Genomic DNA, 16,957 nt, shown 5'->3' on the forward strand with positions numbered 1-16,957 from the left:
CCTCCTTTGGGTCCGCCGCACCCCAAAATGACCCAAAGGCAGGGACCGGGGACGAGGGACAGGGGAGGGGGGACAGGGGGTGGGGGACACGGTGCCAGGTCCCGGTGCTGGCAGGGCAGTGCCGCGGTGCCAGCCGGTCCCCGGTGCCGCCACGCTTTCCGGTGACACCGGGGAGCGGGTGACAAGAGGGGCACGGGGCGTAGGGGGGGGACGGGACGGGGACAGGACATCCTGCGCCCCGTTCCCGGCCGAGGGGACGGGTTTCCTGGCACGGGTGGGAGCGGCGCCAGGGCCCCCCCCCTGCCCCGGTGACCTCGGCCTGCTCGGGGACACCAGGAGGGGACACGGCCACCGCCGGCACCTCGCCTCGCCGGGGTGACGCCACGGCCGCCCCGTGGAGGCTCAGGCTTGACCTCCTGCCCTCGGCTTTGGGGGGGGGGGGGGGGGGGGTTGTTGTCCGTCCGTCCTGTCTGGTCTGTCCGTCTGTCCGGCCCGTCCGTCCATCCCGAGCACACGACGCCCCCGGGAAGGGCTCGGGGTGGGGTGGGGTGAGGGGGGGGGTGTTGAGCAATTCCCAGGCAGGAATTTGGCCTCCGTCGGCACAAACAAGCCTCGAGGCCCGAGGCGGCCTCCGCTCCTGTCCTCCTCGGGGCTGGGGGGGGCAAGACTGGGCCGCTTCCCCTCCGCCCCCCCCTCAAGACCCCCGCATCGAGGCTGCGGGAGCGGGGGAAGGTCCCTTGGGTGCCCCCCCACCTCCCCCCCCCCCCCCAGCCGGTGCCGCAGCCCCCATGGGTGGGAGGCTCCCAGGAGCCGGTACCGGGCAGGGAGCCCGCGGGAGGGGAGCCGGCACCGGGCACGGAGCCGGCACATTCCCGGCGTTCCTGGGCAGCCGGGAGCCGCCGTGGGAGGCCCGGGATTTTGTCGCCCCCCCCCCCACACCCCCCCTCCAAAGCCCCTCGGACCTCCCAGCGGAGGCTGAGCCCCAACCTCTCCTGCCTCAGTTTCCCCCCACCCCTGCAGCCGCGACGGAGCCCCCAGGGTGCAGCAGCAGCAGGACCCTGCGGGGGGGGGGGGGGGGACACGGACCCCCACCCCATAATTTACTGCTGCTCCTGCCCTGTGGCCAGGCTGGGGATTTAGGGGGGGTCCCCGCTCCAGGGGGGTCCCAGCGTTGGTGGTCCTGGCCCTGCCCGGAGGGGGCTTATCCTGGGGGGGGGGGTGGGTCCCATCCCGGGCAGGTCCCGACTTGGAGGGCTCAGCCTGGGGAGCCTCATCCCGGGGTGGGGGGGGGGCACGGGGTGGGGGGGGAGGTTGCACTCAGCCCTGCCTCTTTGTGCCGCGCGTGCCCGAGTGTGCAAGTCCCTGCGTGTGCACGCGTGCAAAGCTGCAGGGCACAGGTGTGCACGGGGCTGCAGCGTGCGCACGCAGTTGTGTGATTGCACCAGGGGGGTGCGCCGAGGCGTGTGCAGGAGCGTGTGTGCATGCACAGGCCTGTGCCGTGCAGAGGCGTGTGGTTGCACAAGCGCGTGCATGCGCATGTTGCGGGGGCGTGTGCGTGCACAGGTGTGTGATTGCAGGGGTGTGTGCACACATCGAGCTGTGTGCTTGAGCGGGCGTGTGCGCACGTCGGTGTGTCATTACGTGGGCTGTGCACACGCAAGTGGGTGCTTGCACAAGCATGTGCACACCCAGGTGTGTGCTTGTATGGGTGGGTGCTTGCACAGGTACGTGCTTGTATGGCTGGCTGCTTGCACACGTGTGTGAGTATCCAGGCGCATGCCAGCGTGGCTGGCTGCTTGCACACCCAAGTGCATGCTGGTACAGCCGTGTGCTTGCACACGTGTGTGCATGCCCAGGTGCATTCTGCTATGGCTGAGTGCTTGCACACGTGTGTGCACACCCATTTGCATTCTGGTATGGCTGGCTGCTTGCACACACGTGTGCATACCCAGGCACATGCTGGTATAGGTGGTCACTTGCACATGCGTGTGCACGCCCAGGTGCATCCTGGTATGGGTGACTGCTTGCACCAGCATGTGCGCGCCCAGCTGCATGCCGGTACGGCTGGCTGCTTGCACGCGTGTGCACGCCCAGGTGCATTCTGGTACGGCTGGCTGCTTGCACACGTGTGCACACCCAGGTGCATGCCGGTACAGCTGCCCCTTGCACTCCCGTGTGCACACCCAGGTGCATGCCGGTACAGCTGCCCCTTGCACTCCCGTGTGCACGCCCAGGTGCATGCCGGTACAGCTGCCCCTTGCACTCCCGTGTGCACACCCAGGTGCGCGCCCTCCTCCCCGCCCCCCCCCGCCGCTCCCCGCCCCGTGCCCGCGCGCCCCACCCTCGCGCATGCGCCGCCCGCCCCCTCCCTCCGCAGGTGCCGGGAGGAGGAGGAGGGGTGGGGGCCGTGCGGCCCCTTTAAGGGGAGTGCCCGGAAGGGCGCGCGCGCGCGCCCCTCCTGGCCACGCCCTCGCCCCGCCCCGCCCCGCCGCGCCCGCAGCGCACCGGCACCGGCGCGTCCCGGGAGCGGGGGGTCGGGGTCCGGGGGGTCCGGGTTCGAGTCCCGGGGCCGGTTCCTGGCGGGGTGGGGGGGGCGCGGCCGGCCATGGCGCGGCACCCCGGGGTGCTGGGGGTGCTGGTGCTGGGCGCCCTGCTCCGCGCCGCCGCCTTCAACCTCGACACCGCCTTCCCGGTGCTCAAGGAGGGCGCCGCCCGCAGCGGCTTCTTCGGCTTCTCCGTGGCGCTGCACCGGCAGAGCGAGCGGCAGGAGCGGTACCTGTGCGTGGGGGGGGGGCGGCACGGTGCTGGGGGGGGGATAGGGGAGGGGGTGCCCTGGGGGTGGGGGGGGGTGGGGGGGGTCCTGGGGTGCACCTGGGGGAGGTCCTGAGGGGGTTCTGGGGGGCCCCTTGGGGGGGGGGGGGCGTTGGGGGGGTCCTAGGTGCTAAGGGGGGGTGGGGAGGGTGAGTGGTGTGCAGAGATTTTGGGGTCCTGGGGTGGTTTGGGGGGGGATTTGGGGTGTCTGGAGGGGGGTTCAGGTGTGTTATGGGGGCAGAGCCTTGAGATCAGGGTAAGGGGGGGGGGGCTTATCCCTCCCCTGTGGCTCCGTGCCCCTTTGTTAGGGTGGGGATGTCCCGGTCCCCCCCGGAGCAGCAGCACCCTGGGGTGGCCACGTCCCAGCAGCCCGGTGCCACGGGGCAGGGACTGTCCCCTCCCCAGCCCTACCTGCGGCCCCCTCCCTGACCCCCCCCATCCCATACGGAGCAACGCCGGGTCCCATCCCACTGCGGGAACCCGCGGGCTGCAATTCCCTCAGCTCAGCCCCCAGCAACCCCCCTTTTTCCAGTGCTCCCCAAACAAACCCTAAATCCATCCCCAAACCCCCAGACCCTGTCCCCAGATCCCTCCTGCTGGCAGCTACCTTGCTGCAGGCGCCCGGGGCAGGCAGCCAGCACGGGCTGGGTTTTCCTTGCCTGGGGGCACCCATGGGGTAACACCCAGGGGCTCCCTGTGCCCGTTTTATTTTTTTTTGGGGGGGGGACACCGGTGGCAGACCAGCTGCGGTGCGTGCTCCGCATACCACGGATGCATTTCGGCCACTCACCCGCCGTGGGATGGCTCCGTCGCTGTCCCGGGGGAGCGGGGCAGGGGTGCAGGAGCTGGTGGTCCTTGGGGGGGTCCCCAATGGTGAGGTGGGGGGGGACGTGGGGGCAGAGTGGCCCGTGCGGTGACGGCGACTGTCACTTTGTCCCCGACGGGGTCCCTTGTATGGGGTCTGGAGCCCGGTTTTGTGGTCCCCCCCTGAGATTTGGGGTGTGAAATCCTGGGGGGCTTTGCAGCCCTGGGGGGGGGCTTTGCCACCCCCTTGGGAGCGAGGAGGGGGCTGCGGGATGCCGAGCGTGACTCCGCTTCCCCGCGGTGTTCACGTGCGGGCGGCTGGGGCGAGTGCGGGCAGGTTTTGGGGAGGAACCTGCGTCTTGAGCGAAATACCCGAATCCTGAGAGCCGCCCCCAGCCCTGCTCCTGCTCAGGGGGGTGCCGTCTGCCCCCCCCCCCCCCTCCGTCTTGCACCCAGCAGGATCCAACCTTTGCTTGGTGCGGATGTGGTGGGACCAGGGCAGGCGTTGCCACCGCTCCCTGCCTTCGTGCAGCCCGGTGACAGCCACCGGCTTCCTCCCGGGGTGTCTGCGGTCGGGGCTGCAGCCCTGCCGGGGGGGGTGGGGGGGACACCCCGTCCCCAGCCCCCCGGTGCCGGTTATCACCGGGGCGTTGGTGCCTCGGCCGTGCCCTTTGCTTGCCGCCGGCTCCAAAGTGCAGGTGCGTGCAGGGTGGGGACAGGAAGGGGACGCTTCCTGCCCCGCTCCTCCCTGCCACGGGGCTCCCGGGGAGGTTTCGGGGTGCTCCGCCGCCCGTCCTCACCCCGCTGCCATCGTCCCCTTCAGCAGACCCCCTGCGGAGCTGGGTTGTCCCTGGGGGACCCTTCCCGGCGGGGTGGTGGCGGGCAGGACCCGGCGTCCCCGTGCCCACGGAGGTGGCTGGGACGTGGTTTTTTTTTTTTTCCTTTCCCGGCCCCGCAGCCCCGCCGAGGTTTGTTTGCTCGCTCCTCCTGGGGCCAGGTGAACGAAGGCTGGCTGGAAGTGGCGGCGTTATCGGAGAGCGCACGGCTCCTTCGGGCCCCGAGGGCTGAGCCCGGCCGCTCCCGCGGGCGCTGGGATCCGGCTCGCGGCTCCTGAGCGATGCAGGGAAACCGAGGCACGGAGGCGGGGGGGGGGGATGCAGCAGCGCCTACATCTGCCCACCCCCGTGCCTCAGTTTCCCCCCCGGGGGAGCAGGGGATGGGGGCAGAGCCGCGAGCGGCGGCTCCCAGCTGGCAGCAGGGTGAATTCTTCACTTTTCCTCCTTCCCCCCAAAACCTCCCTTCGGGGACTTCTGCTAATTCAGGAAATGTGCTCGCGTGTCTTTCCGCTCCTTGCCAGAACCAAGCTCAACCCCCCCACACGCTCCCCATCAACCCCCCCCCACCAGCCGGGGCCTGTCGGGAGCTGCCGGGGCGCTGGGGGCTGCGGCGCCTTGGCAGGGGCCGGAGCCGTCCTGGCTCCCGGGGATGCTGCTGGAGCCGCTGCCCCCCCCCCCTCGCCCGCCGCCTCTGCGCCGCCTGCATCAGCGGATTTGGCTGACCAGGGCTGTCTGGGGGGGGCACAGGGGGATTGTAAAAGCCCCCCCCCCCCTTCCTGATGCTGATGTAACGGCACTGGAGGCGGGTATTGGGGTGGGGGGGGGGATTTGGGGCTGGCCCGGAGTAGCTAGTCTTTGGGGGGGGGCTATAGCGGGGTATATAGCGTGTCCAGCTTTGAGGGGGGGGTCAAGGGGGAGCTGAGCTCTTTGGGGCCCAGCTGAGCTCGTAGCTTGCCCCATCTCCCCACGCTGCAGCCCCCACACCGCTCCTATCCCCCCCCCCCCCAGCGTGTTGGTGCTGTTGTGTGGGGTCCAAAGGGCCCCCCCCCTTCATTTACCAGGGCGGATTAGGAGGGGGCACGGCCTCCCGCATTCCTGCCTCCCTTCCCAGCCTCCCCCCTTGCTGCTCTTTGGCCATCCCCGAGCTTGCTCCGTCGGCTGGAAAGGACGAGCACGAGGCCTTGGCTGAGCCCCGGCCCGGCCCCCGCCTGGGCTGGGACCCCCCCCCCTTTTTGCTTGGACTGCTGCCACAACCAGCCCCGTGCCCCCCCCCCCCCTCCTCTGGGGGGGGCTCCGAAGCCCTCAGCATCCTAAGAGCCCCCCCCAGCTCTGAGCATTTCCCTGGCGGGGGGGCGGCTGCAGGGGAGCCTGGGCTGGAGGCAGGGGGCTGGCGCTTTGCCCCCCCCCCCCCGGGGGGGTGTCAGCGGCACCCCCAGGAGGGGCACGGTGCTGGCAGGAGCCTCCTGGGCTCCCTGAGTCACAGCCCTGAGTCACTTCCTTGGAGGTGAGCGGAGAGCGGCCGTGCCCTCTTGTCGTGCCCCCCCCCCCCCCCCTTCCCAAAATAAGGGGGTGGGCAGGAATTGGGGCGCCGAGCTCCTTTGCGCCACCCGGGACAAAACGCCGCTGCACCCGCTGGGTCCCCAGGGGATGCGGGCATCCCGGGGGGGGGGGGGCTGACCCCCGGCTCCGTTTCCATCCCTTTTTGGGGGGTTCTCCTGCGGCTGAGCAGCTTTTCACCCCCCCCCCCCTTTACCCCCCTCCCCTCGCAGCATCCCGCTGGCTCGGTGCCCGTCCCGGCGTGCCGGGGCTGGGGCTGCCTGGGGCCCCGCATTCCTCCTGCGCCTGGGCTTTGAGTCAGCGAGCGCTGCCCGGACGCGCCCGCGCTGCCGGCACCCTGCCGCGGTGCCAGCCTGGGGCCACGCTCCTCTATGTGTGTGTCCCCCCCCCCAGAAAAAAATTAAAAAATAAAAATCCCCGCAGCAGCTGCTCGGGACGGCCACGGGATGGTGGGGATGCTGAGGACGGGCCGGCTCGGTGCACGAATGCCCCCGTGGGACAGCCGGGATGCGCCGGCTACCTGGGCACCGCCGTCCCCCCATGCGTGTCCCCCCCCCACCCTCCCCAGGCTCGGGGACGCCGTTTCCTGCCCTGGCACCCGCGGCCGTGCCTCCTCCTCGCCATTGTCCTCGGGACTTCCCGGCGGAAAGGCCTGGCCTTTCCGCAGCCCCCGCGTCCTCCCGTTGTCCCCGAAGCCCCCCTGGTACCCCCGTGCCCCCCCCCCCCCCCCACCTGGGCACCGTGGGGTTTGGCTGGGTTTTGGGGGCTGCTTGGGCTGGGGGGCGCAGCATGGAGGGGTGCTTCAGGTGGGTGCTGGGGGCCATTTTATTCTGCGTTTTTATTAAACACTCATTCACCCTGGCACGCCGGTGTGCCCCCCCCCGTGTGGCACCGCAGTGACTCAGTGACCCGCGGGGGCCTGAGTCACCCCAAAAGCGCGCCCCGGGACCCCCGCATGGGGTGGGACGAGCCCAGGCTCATGCAAGCAGGGCTGGGCTTGGGGGGTGGGGGGGGTCGTGTGTGCTGGTGTGTGTCCCCCCCCCCAGCTCTATCCCCCCTCCCCGGCCGGGCCGTGTTTATCGCAGCATTCCTGGGCTGGCACGGCTCGGGGGGGGCGGCGAGGCTGTCGGATGGGACGCAGCTGCGGTGCCGCGGCCCCGGCGGCTCAAAGGTTGGCCGGGGAGGGCTGCGGCTGTTTACCCGCGTGGGGCCCCCGCTTGGCTTCCCCGGCACGGGCAGGGGGCTGCCTGCCAGGCTGGGGGGGGGGGCGCAGGCTGTTCCCCCATATGCTGGGGGGGGCTCGGATTGGAGTATGGGGGTGCAAGGAGGGTGTCCTGCGTTCCTGCGTCCCTTTGCTTCCCGTGCCCTTTGGGGTCTTCGGTGCGCCCTGCTCAGTTTGGGGTGTGCTGGGTGTGATGCCCCCCCCGGTTATCACCGCCAGCCCCCCCAGCCCCTGCTCTGCCCCCCAGGTTGCTGGTCGGGGCGCCCCAAGATGAGGACCCGCAGAACGGCACGAGGACGGGCGCCGTCTACGCCTGCCCCCTCTCCGCCTCCACCAGCGACTGCCAGAGGCTCGACATCGAGCTGAAGAGTGCGTGAGCGCCCCGAGCACCCCAAAACCACCCCGTGGCACCCCCGCCAGCCTCCCCTGCCTTGGGGGGGGGTTCCCCCCCCTTCTCACGCTGCGTCTTCCTCGGCCAGGTGAGCCGGACAAGTACATCATCGAGGACATGTGGCTGGGGGTGACGGTGGCCAGCCAGCGGCAGCCAGCGGGGAGGGTGCTGGTGAGTGCGCGCCCACCCCATTCCCCCCCCCCCCCCCCCAGCATGTGCACCCCATTTTCCTGCACACACGAACCCAGTTCCCACCCCCCACCCCGTAGTGGGAAACGGGGGTACGGCCGTGGGATGGTTTTGGGGTGAGTGGGGGGGGGGAGCAAGAGCTGGGAGCCCCCGGGAGCTGGTGGGGTGCTGGGGTGCCCTGTGCCTGGGTGGGTGTATTGGGGTGCATCGGGACCATGGGGGGGGGGCTTGTGTGGGGCTGGGACTACAGCTCCCAGCATGCAGTGCAGAAGAGGGGGGGCTTGGGGGCAGGCTGCTTCTGTGGCAGTGCATGCTGGGAGTTGTAGTATATGTTGGGGGGGTGATTTCTGCATCCCAAACCGTGTCCCCCGCCCCCGGCACAGGAGAGGCTGCAGAGCCCCACTGCAGGGGCTCCCCATCACCTCCCCCCTGTCACCTCCCCGCTGTCCCCCTGGCTTGGGTGACAGCACGCAGACCCCTGTCCCCCTGGGGTGCGCCAGGCTGATGCTCTCCCCAGGGCGGGGGGCAGCAGCTGGGTGCGTGTCCCCCTTCCCTCCCCCCCAATCCTGCTGCGATGGCGCACCAGAAGCAGGGCGCTGTCCATATATTCGGCCCTATATCAAGGCAGGGCCTCATTTTTCGGGGTGTCCCGGCAGGCTTGCGCCCACCGCTACACCAGGGTGCTGTGGTCGGGCAGCGAGGACCAGCGGCGCATGGTGGGCCGGTGCTACGTGCGGGGCAACGACCTGCGCCTCAACCTGAGCGACGAGTGGCAGACGTACCACAACGAGATGTGCAACTCCAACGTGGACGCCGAGGAGACCGGCATGTGCCAGATGGGCACCAGCGCCGGCTTCACCTCCAACATCATTTATTTCGGGGCGCCCGGCGCCTACAACTGGCAAGGTGCGTGTGGGGCTGGGGGCGTGCCAGGACCTCCTGCTTCCCCGGGACCGCATTCCCACGTGGCATCCCTGCACGGGGGAGCACGGACACGTGTGTCTGAGCGTGCGCGCGCTCGTTGCACAAAAGTGCACGCACGCGTGCACTAAGCCGCGCGTGTTTGCATGCTTGTGCAACGTGCATCGTGTGTGCATGCCTCTGCAGTGCTGCACAGAAGCATCTCTGCGTGCATTTGCACGCGTATGGCCATGCACGTGCTTGCTTGTGGGTGTGCAAGGGGAGCGGGTCCCCCCTGATACCCCCCCCCCCCCGTTGCAGGTACCAACTACATGCTGAAGCGGGAGACGTGGGACCTGCACGACTTCTCCTACCCCAACGAGAAGAACGGCAACACCTACATAGGTGGGGGGGCGCCGCGGTGCGGGGCCCCCCCTGGTTCCTCCTGGGGCTGGAGAGGGTTTGGGGCCTGGAGGAGGGGGGGAATTGTGGAGGTTCCTAAAGCACTGTGGGGTTTAGGGGGGCTTGGAGACCCCAGGGACGGCGTGAGGGGGCTGAAGGGCGTCATGGGGTGGGGGGGGCATGGAGCGTGGGGTCTGGGATTTTGGGGACGCGCCGCGGGCTCACGGCGGGGGGCTTGGCCGCAGGGTACACGGCGGAGGTGGGCAGCGGCGTGCTGCAGGAGGATGCGGTGACGGTGGTGGCGGGTGCCCCCCGGTACCAGCACACGGGCGCCGTGTACCTGCTGAGCACCAGCCCCCAGAACACCCTGGAGAAGAGCAGCGTGCTCCGCGGCCACCAGGTCGGCTCCTACTTCGGCAGCGCCGTGGCCCTGGCAGACCTCAATAACGACGGGTGAGACCTTGGGGTGGGGGGGGGTTGGGGTCTGTCTTGGGGCAGCCCCCAAGGCTCGGAGGCATTTCTGTGGCTCACAGCATGGGGGGGGGATGCTGCTTTGGGCTCTGGGGGTCTTCCCGCCTGCTTTGGGGTCTTTTTGGGGAGAGTCATCTTTCTGGGGCTTCTGAACTCTTTTAGAGGGAGCACCCCTTCCCCTGGGGGGGGGTGTTGGGGTATGGGGGTGGGGGGACACCGGCCCGTGCCACAGTCCCCTTGTCCCCACAGGTGGCAGGACCTGGTGGTGGGAGCCCCCTACTACTTCCAGCGGAAGCAGGAGGTGGGGGGAGCCGTCTACGTGTACATGAACGAGGTGGGGGGCTTCCAGCCCGACCCCAGCCTGGTGCTCACCGGCCCCAGCTACTCCGCCTTCGGCTTCGCCATCGCCAGCATCGGGGACATCAACCAGGACGGCTTCCAGGGTGAGGGGATGGGGGGGCCACCGGGCCGGGGGGGCAGTGGGGTCGCTTATGGGGGCGTGCAGGGGTCCTCTGGTAAGGGGAGATCCCCCTTCGGGGGGGGGTCAGGGAGGTTGGGGGTGAGCAGAAGGGGATGGGGGGCACCTTGTTTTTTTTGGGGGGGGGAGGGGAGCTTCTGGAGGGGCTGGGTGGGAATTGGGCATGGGGGGGGGGTATTAAAGAGGGGAGCTTGGACGTGTCAAGGCGCTTTGTGGCAGCCCCTACCCCACGTCGGTGGGGCTGACCCCCCTCTGCCACCCACAGACATCGCCGTGGGGGCTCCGTTCGAGGGGGCGGGCAAGGTCTACATCTACCACAGCAGCGCAGGAGGGCTGCTGGCCAAACCCAGCCAGGTACGGACCCCCCGCCCCGCCCCCCCCAAAAATGGAAGGGGGCTCAGGGCTGCCTCTGAGCATCCTGTCCTCCAGCCTGGGACGCAGGGGCCCGAACCCCAAATCCGTGGGGTTGATGGGGTGCCGGTGCCCCCCCCCTTCCCCAGGTGGTCAGCGGCTCGGACCTGGGCCCCGCCAGCATGCAGACCTTCGGGTACTCGCTCAGCGGGGGCCTGGACGTGGACGGCAACTCCTACCCCGACCTCCTGGTGGGCAGCTTGGCGGAGAGGGTGGCCCTGCTCAGGTAGGGGCGCGGGGACCGGGGGCAGCAGCGCATCTCCGGGGACAGCGGGACGGGTACGGGAGCGACCGGGTTGGGATGCTCAGGCAGCCCCCTGCCTCCACCCCCAGGGCTCGCCCCGTGCTCAACATCCTGGACAAAACCTTCACCGTCACCCCCAGCAAGGTGGATCCCGCCCGCTGCACGCCCAGCTCCTGGTGAGCCCCGGCACGGCGGGCACCGGGGCCGCGGCACGGTGCCGGGGGCTCCGCTCACCCACCCCTTATCCCCCCCCCCACCCCAGCATCACGGTGACCGTCTGCTTCGCCTACAACCAGAGCGCTGGCAACCCCAAGTACAACGAGAAGATCAGTGAGTGCACGTGGGGGCGCGCTGGGGGCACGCGCGTTTGTGCAAGGGTGCGTGCGGAAAGGGTGCCTGGAGGGGAACGTGCATGCAGGGGGGTGTGCACGCGTGTTTTGGGTGTGTTTTGCACGCACTAAAACACGTGTGCTGATACGTGGGGGGGCGTGCGCGTGCTGTGCATGCACCCGGGGGTTGTGCTGGAGGCATTGTGTGTGTGTGCAATGGGGCACGCGAGCGTGCGGCACCCACGGCTCTGCTCCCCTCGCAGCCCTGGAGTACGTCCTGGAGGCGGACAAGGAGCGGCACCCCCCCAGGGTGAGGTTTTTAGGGACGCACTCGGCCACCTACCGCGGTGTCTTCCCCATGCCCGAGACCCGCTGCGAATCCAAGGAACTCCTGCTGCTGGTGAGCGTGCACGTACACACGCGTGTGCATGGCAGCGCGCGGCAAGCTGCTCTGCGCGCATCGCTGGAGCCAGGGGACGAGGAGCGGACGGGATGAGGGACGCTGGGGTGGGGAAGGGAGGAGAGGTGGAAATGTTGGCGGCTGTGGGGTCTCACGAGCAGGCTGTGCCCGCGCCTGGCGGGGCTTTGCTGCGATTGCTGCCCCCCCCCCCACAGGAGAACATCCGGGACAAGCTGCACCCCATCGTGCTCTCCATGAACTACTCGCTGGTGGAGAAGCCCAGGAGCTTCCAGCTGGGTCCCCACTCCCTCGACGCCTTCCCCGTCCTCAACCGGGACCAGTCCCACGAGAACGAGACCAAGGTGGGCTGCCCGCGCCCACCGGGCTGTGGGGACGGGAGGGGGCACGGCGCGTGACGTGTGGGGACGTCCCTGCCCCTCAGATCGAGTTCCAGAAGGAGTGCGGCTCCGACAACAAGTGCTACAGCAACCTGCAGATGCAGAGCGGCTTCGTCAACGAGCAGAATCAGTTCCTGCCCAGGTGAACACCGGGGTCCCCGGCACCTCTCCTGCCCACGCCGAGCCACCTCTTGGCCGCGGCGTCCCCGTCCTGGACCGTGCTGGGTTCCCCGTCCCACCTGGGGTGTTTTTTTTTTGGGGGGGGGGGTTGGTGGCCCCCCCCTGTGCCGAGCGGGTCCGGTCTCTGCGCAGGCTGAACGGCACGCAGGTGCTGCAGTACAGCCGGGACCTGCGCAAGCTCCACCTGGGCGTGAACATCACCAACGTGCCCAGCACCGACTCCAACGGCGAGGACGCCCACGAAGCCCAGCTCAACGTCACCGTGCCCCCCAACCTGCTCTTCTCCTCCGTCCGCCCGGTACGGGGGCGTCCTCCCATCCCCGGGGAGGGGGGAGGCTCAAGGGTCTGGGGTTGGGGGGGGGTCCCGAGCCCTTTCTCATGTTCTCTTCCTCCGCAGAGTGGTGCCTGCACCTCCGTGGAGGAGACGGTGCTGTGCGAGCTGGGCAACCCCTTCAAGAAGAACCAGAGGGTGAGTGTGTCTGTCCCCCCCATCCCCCCCCGCAAAAACCCCTCCGAGCCTGGGCTGGGGTCTCGGGAGGGTCCTGCCCAGCTGCTCCACGGCCCCCGGTGTTGCAGGTGGAGCTGTTCATCACCTTCGAGGTCAACAGCATGGCGCTGGACACGCGGGAGGTGCTGATCTGGCTCGACCTGTCCACGTGAGCGTCCCTGGGGCGGGGGGAAAAAGGTGCTGGGAGGGATGGGGGGGGGGCGCTTCTCCTGCGCTTGGTGGAAACGCACCCGTGGCACCGGTGTCGTGGCATCGCATCTGTCAGCACTGCTGGTCCGGGAAGGGTTTGGGGGGGGAGCTCCTTGATGCAGTGGGGGGGGCTCCTTGGGCAGGATGGGGAACCCCAAAGCTGGGCACTTGGCGGGGGGGGGGTCCCCACACCGCTGACCCCGGCGCGGTGTCGGCAGGCAGAGCACCCAGGACGACCTGCAGCCCGTGCTGGCCAAGCTGCTGGTGGATTACAGCATCCAGTCCTCGCTGACCGTGTGAGCGCAGCCCCGCCGTTGTCCCCCCCCACCCCGCCCCATCCCGGCCGTGCCCCGGGGCGCTCCCTCACACCCCCGTGTGTGTCCCCCCCCCGTGTCCCCAGAGCCCCCTCGCACGCCCAGTCGCACTTCAGCGGGGTGGTGGTGGGCGAGTCGGCCATGCGCAGCGAGCAGGACGTGGGCAGCGCCCTCGCCTTCGACTTCCAGGTGAGTTTTGGAGGGGGGGGACACACATTTTGGGGGGGGGGTTGGCTGGGACAGCTCCGTCCCCCGGTGCCACCCGCACTCCCCGCAGGTGTCCACCAAGGGCGAGGCGCTGGGCGCCCTGGGCACCATCCTGCTGGGCTTCGAGTGGCCCTACGAGGTCCCCAACGGGAAGTGGCTCCTGTACCCCACCGAGATCCTCATGGACGGCAACGGCACCTGCCGGCCCCCCGGGGGGGTCGTCAACCCCCTCAACCTCACGGTGAGTGGCCTCATGCTGCCGCTCGGCCCCTCGCCCGGCTGGAGACGCCTGGGGGGGGGGGCGGGCTCTGATGTGGGGGGGGTCGTGGGGTTTTTTGGTTCCTCTCCAGCTGCTGGACGACAGGACCCCGACACGGCAGAGACGGGAGCTGGGGGCGGCCGAGCCCGCGGAGCCCCCCCTCACGCTGGCCACCGCCAAGAAGGCCAAGTCGGAGGTGCTGCTGGTGAGCGGGGGCTGCGGGCGCAGAGGAAGGGGGGGGGGCGTGCTCTGGATGCAGCCCGGTGTGCACATGCGGTGACCCTAAACCGTGTGCGTGCGTGTGGTGATCCCAAAGTGCGCGCGTGTGCACGCGGTGACCCCAAATTCTGCATGCGGTGACCCCAAACTGAGCACATGTGCACGTGGTGACCCCAAATTCTGCATGCGGTGATCCCAAACTGCGTGTGTGTGCATGTGGTGACCCCAAACTGCACATGTGCGCGTGTGGTGACCCCAAACTGCACATGTGGTGACCCCAAAGTGCGCGCGTGTGCACGCGGTGACCCCAAACTGCGCGTGTGTGCGTGCAGTGACCCCAAACTGTGCACGTGTGGTGACCCCAAACTGCACATGTGGTGACCCCAAACTGCACATGTGCGCGTGTGGTGACCCCAAACTGTGCATGCGGTGACCCCAAACTGCACATGTGCGCGTGTGGTGACCCCAAACTGCACATGTGGTGACCCCAAACTGCACGTGTGCGCGTGCGGTGACCCCAAACTGCGCGTGCGGTGACCCCAAACTGCACGTGTGCGCATGCGGTGACCCCAAACTGCGCGTGCAGAGCGTGCACCCCGCTGTAGTCACGCACACCTGGCACGCACCAGATTGGGGTCTCTGGCGCTGCGCGCCCCGCTGAGCGCCCCTCTCCCCCTCCCAGAGCTGCTCCCAGGGCACCGCTCGCTGCGTCTGGTTCGAGTGCCCCCTCCTCGACACCCAGCGCCCCACCACCTTCCGTGTCCGTGCCCGGGTGTGGAACAGCACCTTCATCGAGGTCAGTGCGGGCGGCGGGGCCGGGCTGCCCCCCACTTCACCCCCCCAGCACCGAGTCCTTGGGGTCTCAGCCCCTGGCACCGTCCCCTGCCCCAATCCCCACCCCCCGCTCCGTGCGCCCCCAGGATTACAGCAACTTTGACCGGGTGAAAGTGGACGGCACGGCCACGCTCTTCCTCCGCACCCACGTCCCCACCATCAGCATGAGGAACCACACGGTGCGGGTGAGTCCTCGCCGGGGATGGGCTGGGGAAGGGAGGGGAGGGGGGGGGGGGGGAACTGGGAGCACTGGGAGCTTCCCCCCACCCCAACCGAGGCTCTCGGGGGCTCTCCCAGTTCTCCGTGGACGTCGACTCGGAGCTGACGGAGGAGCAGCCGGCCGAGATCGCGCTGTGGCTGGTGCTGGTGGCCGTGGCGGCCGGGCTGCTGCTGCTGGGGCTGATCATCGTGCTGCTGTGGAAGGTGAGGGGGGGGGCGCCGGGGACACCCCCGCTCCCCTCCCCTCCATGAGGAGGAGTGGGGGGGGGGTGTGCAGGAGCCGTGCATTGACCCCGTGGCTTCGTCTCGTGGCTCTCCACCACGGGACGCTCGCGGGACGGACCCGTGCGAGCTTCTCCTGGTGCCGAATATTTGGGGAGCCGAAATCGCCCGGTGCCGCGGCACCTCCTCGTCCTTTGGTTGGGGGGGGGGGGGGGCTACCTGGGTGTGTCCCCCCCCCCCCCCCCCCCCGGGTCTGCAGGTCCCCCGGGTCCCCTGAGCCGTGTCGCCTCCTCCCCGCAGTGCGGTTTCTTCCGTCGGGCCAGCACGCGGGCCATGTACGAAGCCAAGGGCCAGAAGGCGGAGATGCGGATCCAGCCGTCTGAAACGGAGCGGCTGACGGATGACTACTAGCGGGGGGGGGGGGGAGCCACCCCGCTGCCCCCCCCCCCCCCCCCCAGCACCCGCGCCACCCGCCCGGTAATGCCCCCGAGCCCCCGGGGTGGCTGCGGCCGTCCTCCTCTTCCTCCTCTTCTTCCTCTTCTCCAGCCTCTCCGCTCCTCCCTACAGGGCGCAGGGGGGGCTCTGAGGGTGGGGGGGGCTCCCTGCAGCCCCTCCGGACCTGCCCCCCCCCCCCCCCAGCCCCGGAGGCTGGGGGCTCTGCTCTGCGCTGCCTCCGCAGCCTCTCTCCGCCGTCTCCGCTCCCTCTCCCAGCCCCACGCTGACCCCCTTTCCCCCCCCCCAGTCCCCCCCAATTTTATTTAATTTATTTTTTTCTTATTCCCCCCGCCCCCCCCCCCCCCAGTGCGACTTCTTCCAGCGGACTCGCTACTACCGGGTGATGCCCAAGTACCACGCGGTGAGGATCCGGCAGGAGCAGCGCTGCCGCCCCCCCGGCCTCCTGGCCCCCCCCCGGCACCGCCGCAAGAAACACTGGGTGACGAACTGGCAGGAGCCAGACAAGTACTACTTGACCCCCCCCTTCCCCGCGCCCCCCCCACATCCCCCCCCCCCCAAGTCCCCGGGGAGCACCAGGACTTCTTGGGTTTACTTTGCACAAGCCCCTCGCTCCCTGCCCGCCTCCCGGCGCTGGCTTTGCACGCTCACCTTGCACGCTTGGGGGGGGGGGGGGGGGGGGGCAATGCCCCCCTCGGCGAAACCCCCCCCCCCCCCACTGCGTCCTCACCCCACTGAGTGCCTTCTGCCGCTGGGGCCCTGTGCAGACACTCCTCCTCCTCCCCCCGTGGGTCCCCCAGGTGGGGGCACGTCCTTGCACCGCCGGGACACACTTGCCCCCCCCCCCCCCCCCCCCCCAGTTCTCCCCCCTCCCTTTGCTCTGGGTGCGGGCCCCCCCCCCAGCTTTGTGCTATGCGGGGCTGGGGGGCTCGTGCCTTCTCCCTCTGCTTCAAGCAGTACGGGGGGGGGCTCATTCTGCACCTTCCCCCCCCTGCATTTTCCTGCTGGGGAGGTGATGCCCCCCCCCCCCCCCAGCTGTAGCCCCCAGGGGGGCTCCTCTGTCCCCCCCCCCCCCCCGACGGACGCAGCTGGGGTTAAGTTATTCCGTGTCTCTTGTGTGCATTTGTGTTGAGCCCCGGAGCGGGGTCGGTACTGGGGGCTGGGGGGGCTCTGTGACCCCCTCCCAGCCCATAAATGCCCCCCCCCTTGCTGGGGCCTAATAAAGCCTCGCTCTGGGATTTGTAACCTCGTGTCTGGCCCGTGGGTCCTGTTGGGGGGGGGGGACACACAGAAGGCTACGGTGGTGGGGGGGGGGAGATGCTCTCCAGGGGAATTGGGGGCGGGAAGAGTGCACCCATGGGGGCAGGGGGTCTTCTGGGGAAAAAGTATAGGGGATGGGGAAGAAGTAGGCCCAGGGGGAAAAGGTCCCAATGAAGTGGGGGGGAGGGGGCACAGTGCCCCAGCTGGGCGTTATGGGGGGGGTCGGGGCTCCTCCCAGGTAGGGATTATT

The 16,957-nt window shown here is 69.6% G+C and overlaps 1 protein-coding gene across 3 annotated transcripts; it reads left to right on the forward strand.

The window, feature by feature from the left end:
- The first annotated feature begins 2,466 nt into the window (after nt 1-2,466).
- On the forward strand, nt 2,467-16,689 carry ITGA3 (integrin subunit alpha 3). Of its 3 annotated transcripts, XM_080565389.1 has the most exons (26): nt 2,470-2,778; nt 7,478-7,599; nt 7,710-7,792; nt 8,467-8,716; nt 9,032-9,115; nt 9,358-9,565; nt 9,833-10,026; nt 10,327-10,415; nt 10,562-10,698; nt 10,806-10,892; nt 10,979-11,046; nt 11,309-11,445; nt 11,661-11,807; nt 11,888-11,985; nt 12,156-12,321; nt 12,421-12,492; nt 12,600-12,679; nt 12,939-13,016; nt 13,121-13,223; nt 13,312-13,482; nt 13,592-13,705; nt 14,402-14,515; nt 14,640-14,738; nt 14,851-14,976; nt 15,295-15,471; nt 15,797-15,937. In XM_080565389.1, exons 1-25 carry the CDS (start codon nt 2,606-2,608, stop codon nt 15,403-15,405), a joined length of 3,111 nt encoding a protein of 1,036 aa, XP_080421515.1. In that variant the 5' UTR covers nt 2,470-2,605; the 3' UTR covers nt 15,406-15,471; nt 15,797-15,937. The 3 variants fall into 3 exon arrangements, with proteins under 3 accessions (XP_080421514.1, XP_080421515.1, XP_080421513.1); XM_080565388.1 differs by lacking the exon at nt 15,295-15,471 and having other exon boundaries at nt 2,467-2,778; nt 15,797-16,689; XM_080565387.1 differs by lacking the exons at nt 2,470-2,778; nt 15,295-15,471 and adding an exon at nt 7,124-7,179 and having other exon boundaries at nt 15,797-16,689.
- Nucleotides 16,690-16,957: the final 268 nt, after the last annotated feature.

Source organism: Anser brachyrhynchus (assembly GCF_964034855.1).
Source record: "Anser brachyrhynchus genome assembly, chromosome: 22".
Lineage (NCBI taxonomy): Eukaryota > Metazoa > Chordata > Aves > Anseriformes > Anatidae > Anser > Anser brachyrhynchus.

What these genes read in the sequence shown, in the direction of transcription:
- ITGA3 (XM_080565388.1), top strand. Translation starts at nt 2,606, where the DNA reads ATGGCGCGGCACCCCGGGGTGCTGGGGGTGCTGGTGCTGGGCGCCCTG. An exon ending in ATCCAGTCCTCGCTGACCGT is followed by an intron (nt 13,017 to 13,120) that starts GTGAGCGCAGCC and finishes CCGTGTCCCCAG; the next exon opens with AGCCCCCTCGCACGCCCAGT. An exon ending in TGAGGAACCACACGGTGCGG is followed by an intron (nt 14,739 to 14,850) that starts GTGAGTCCTCGC and finishes GGGCTCTCCCAG; the next exon opens with TTCTCCGTGGACGTCGACTC.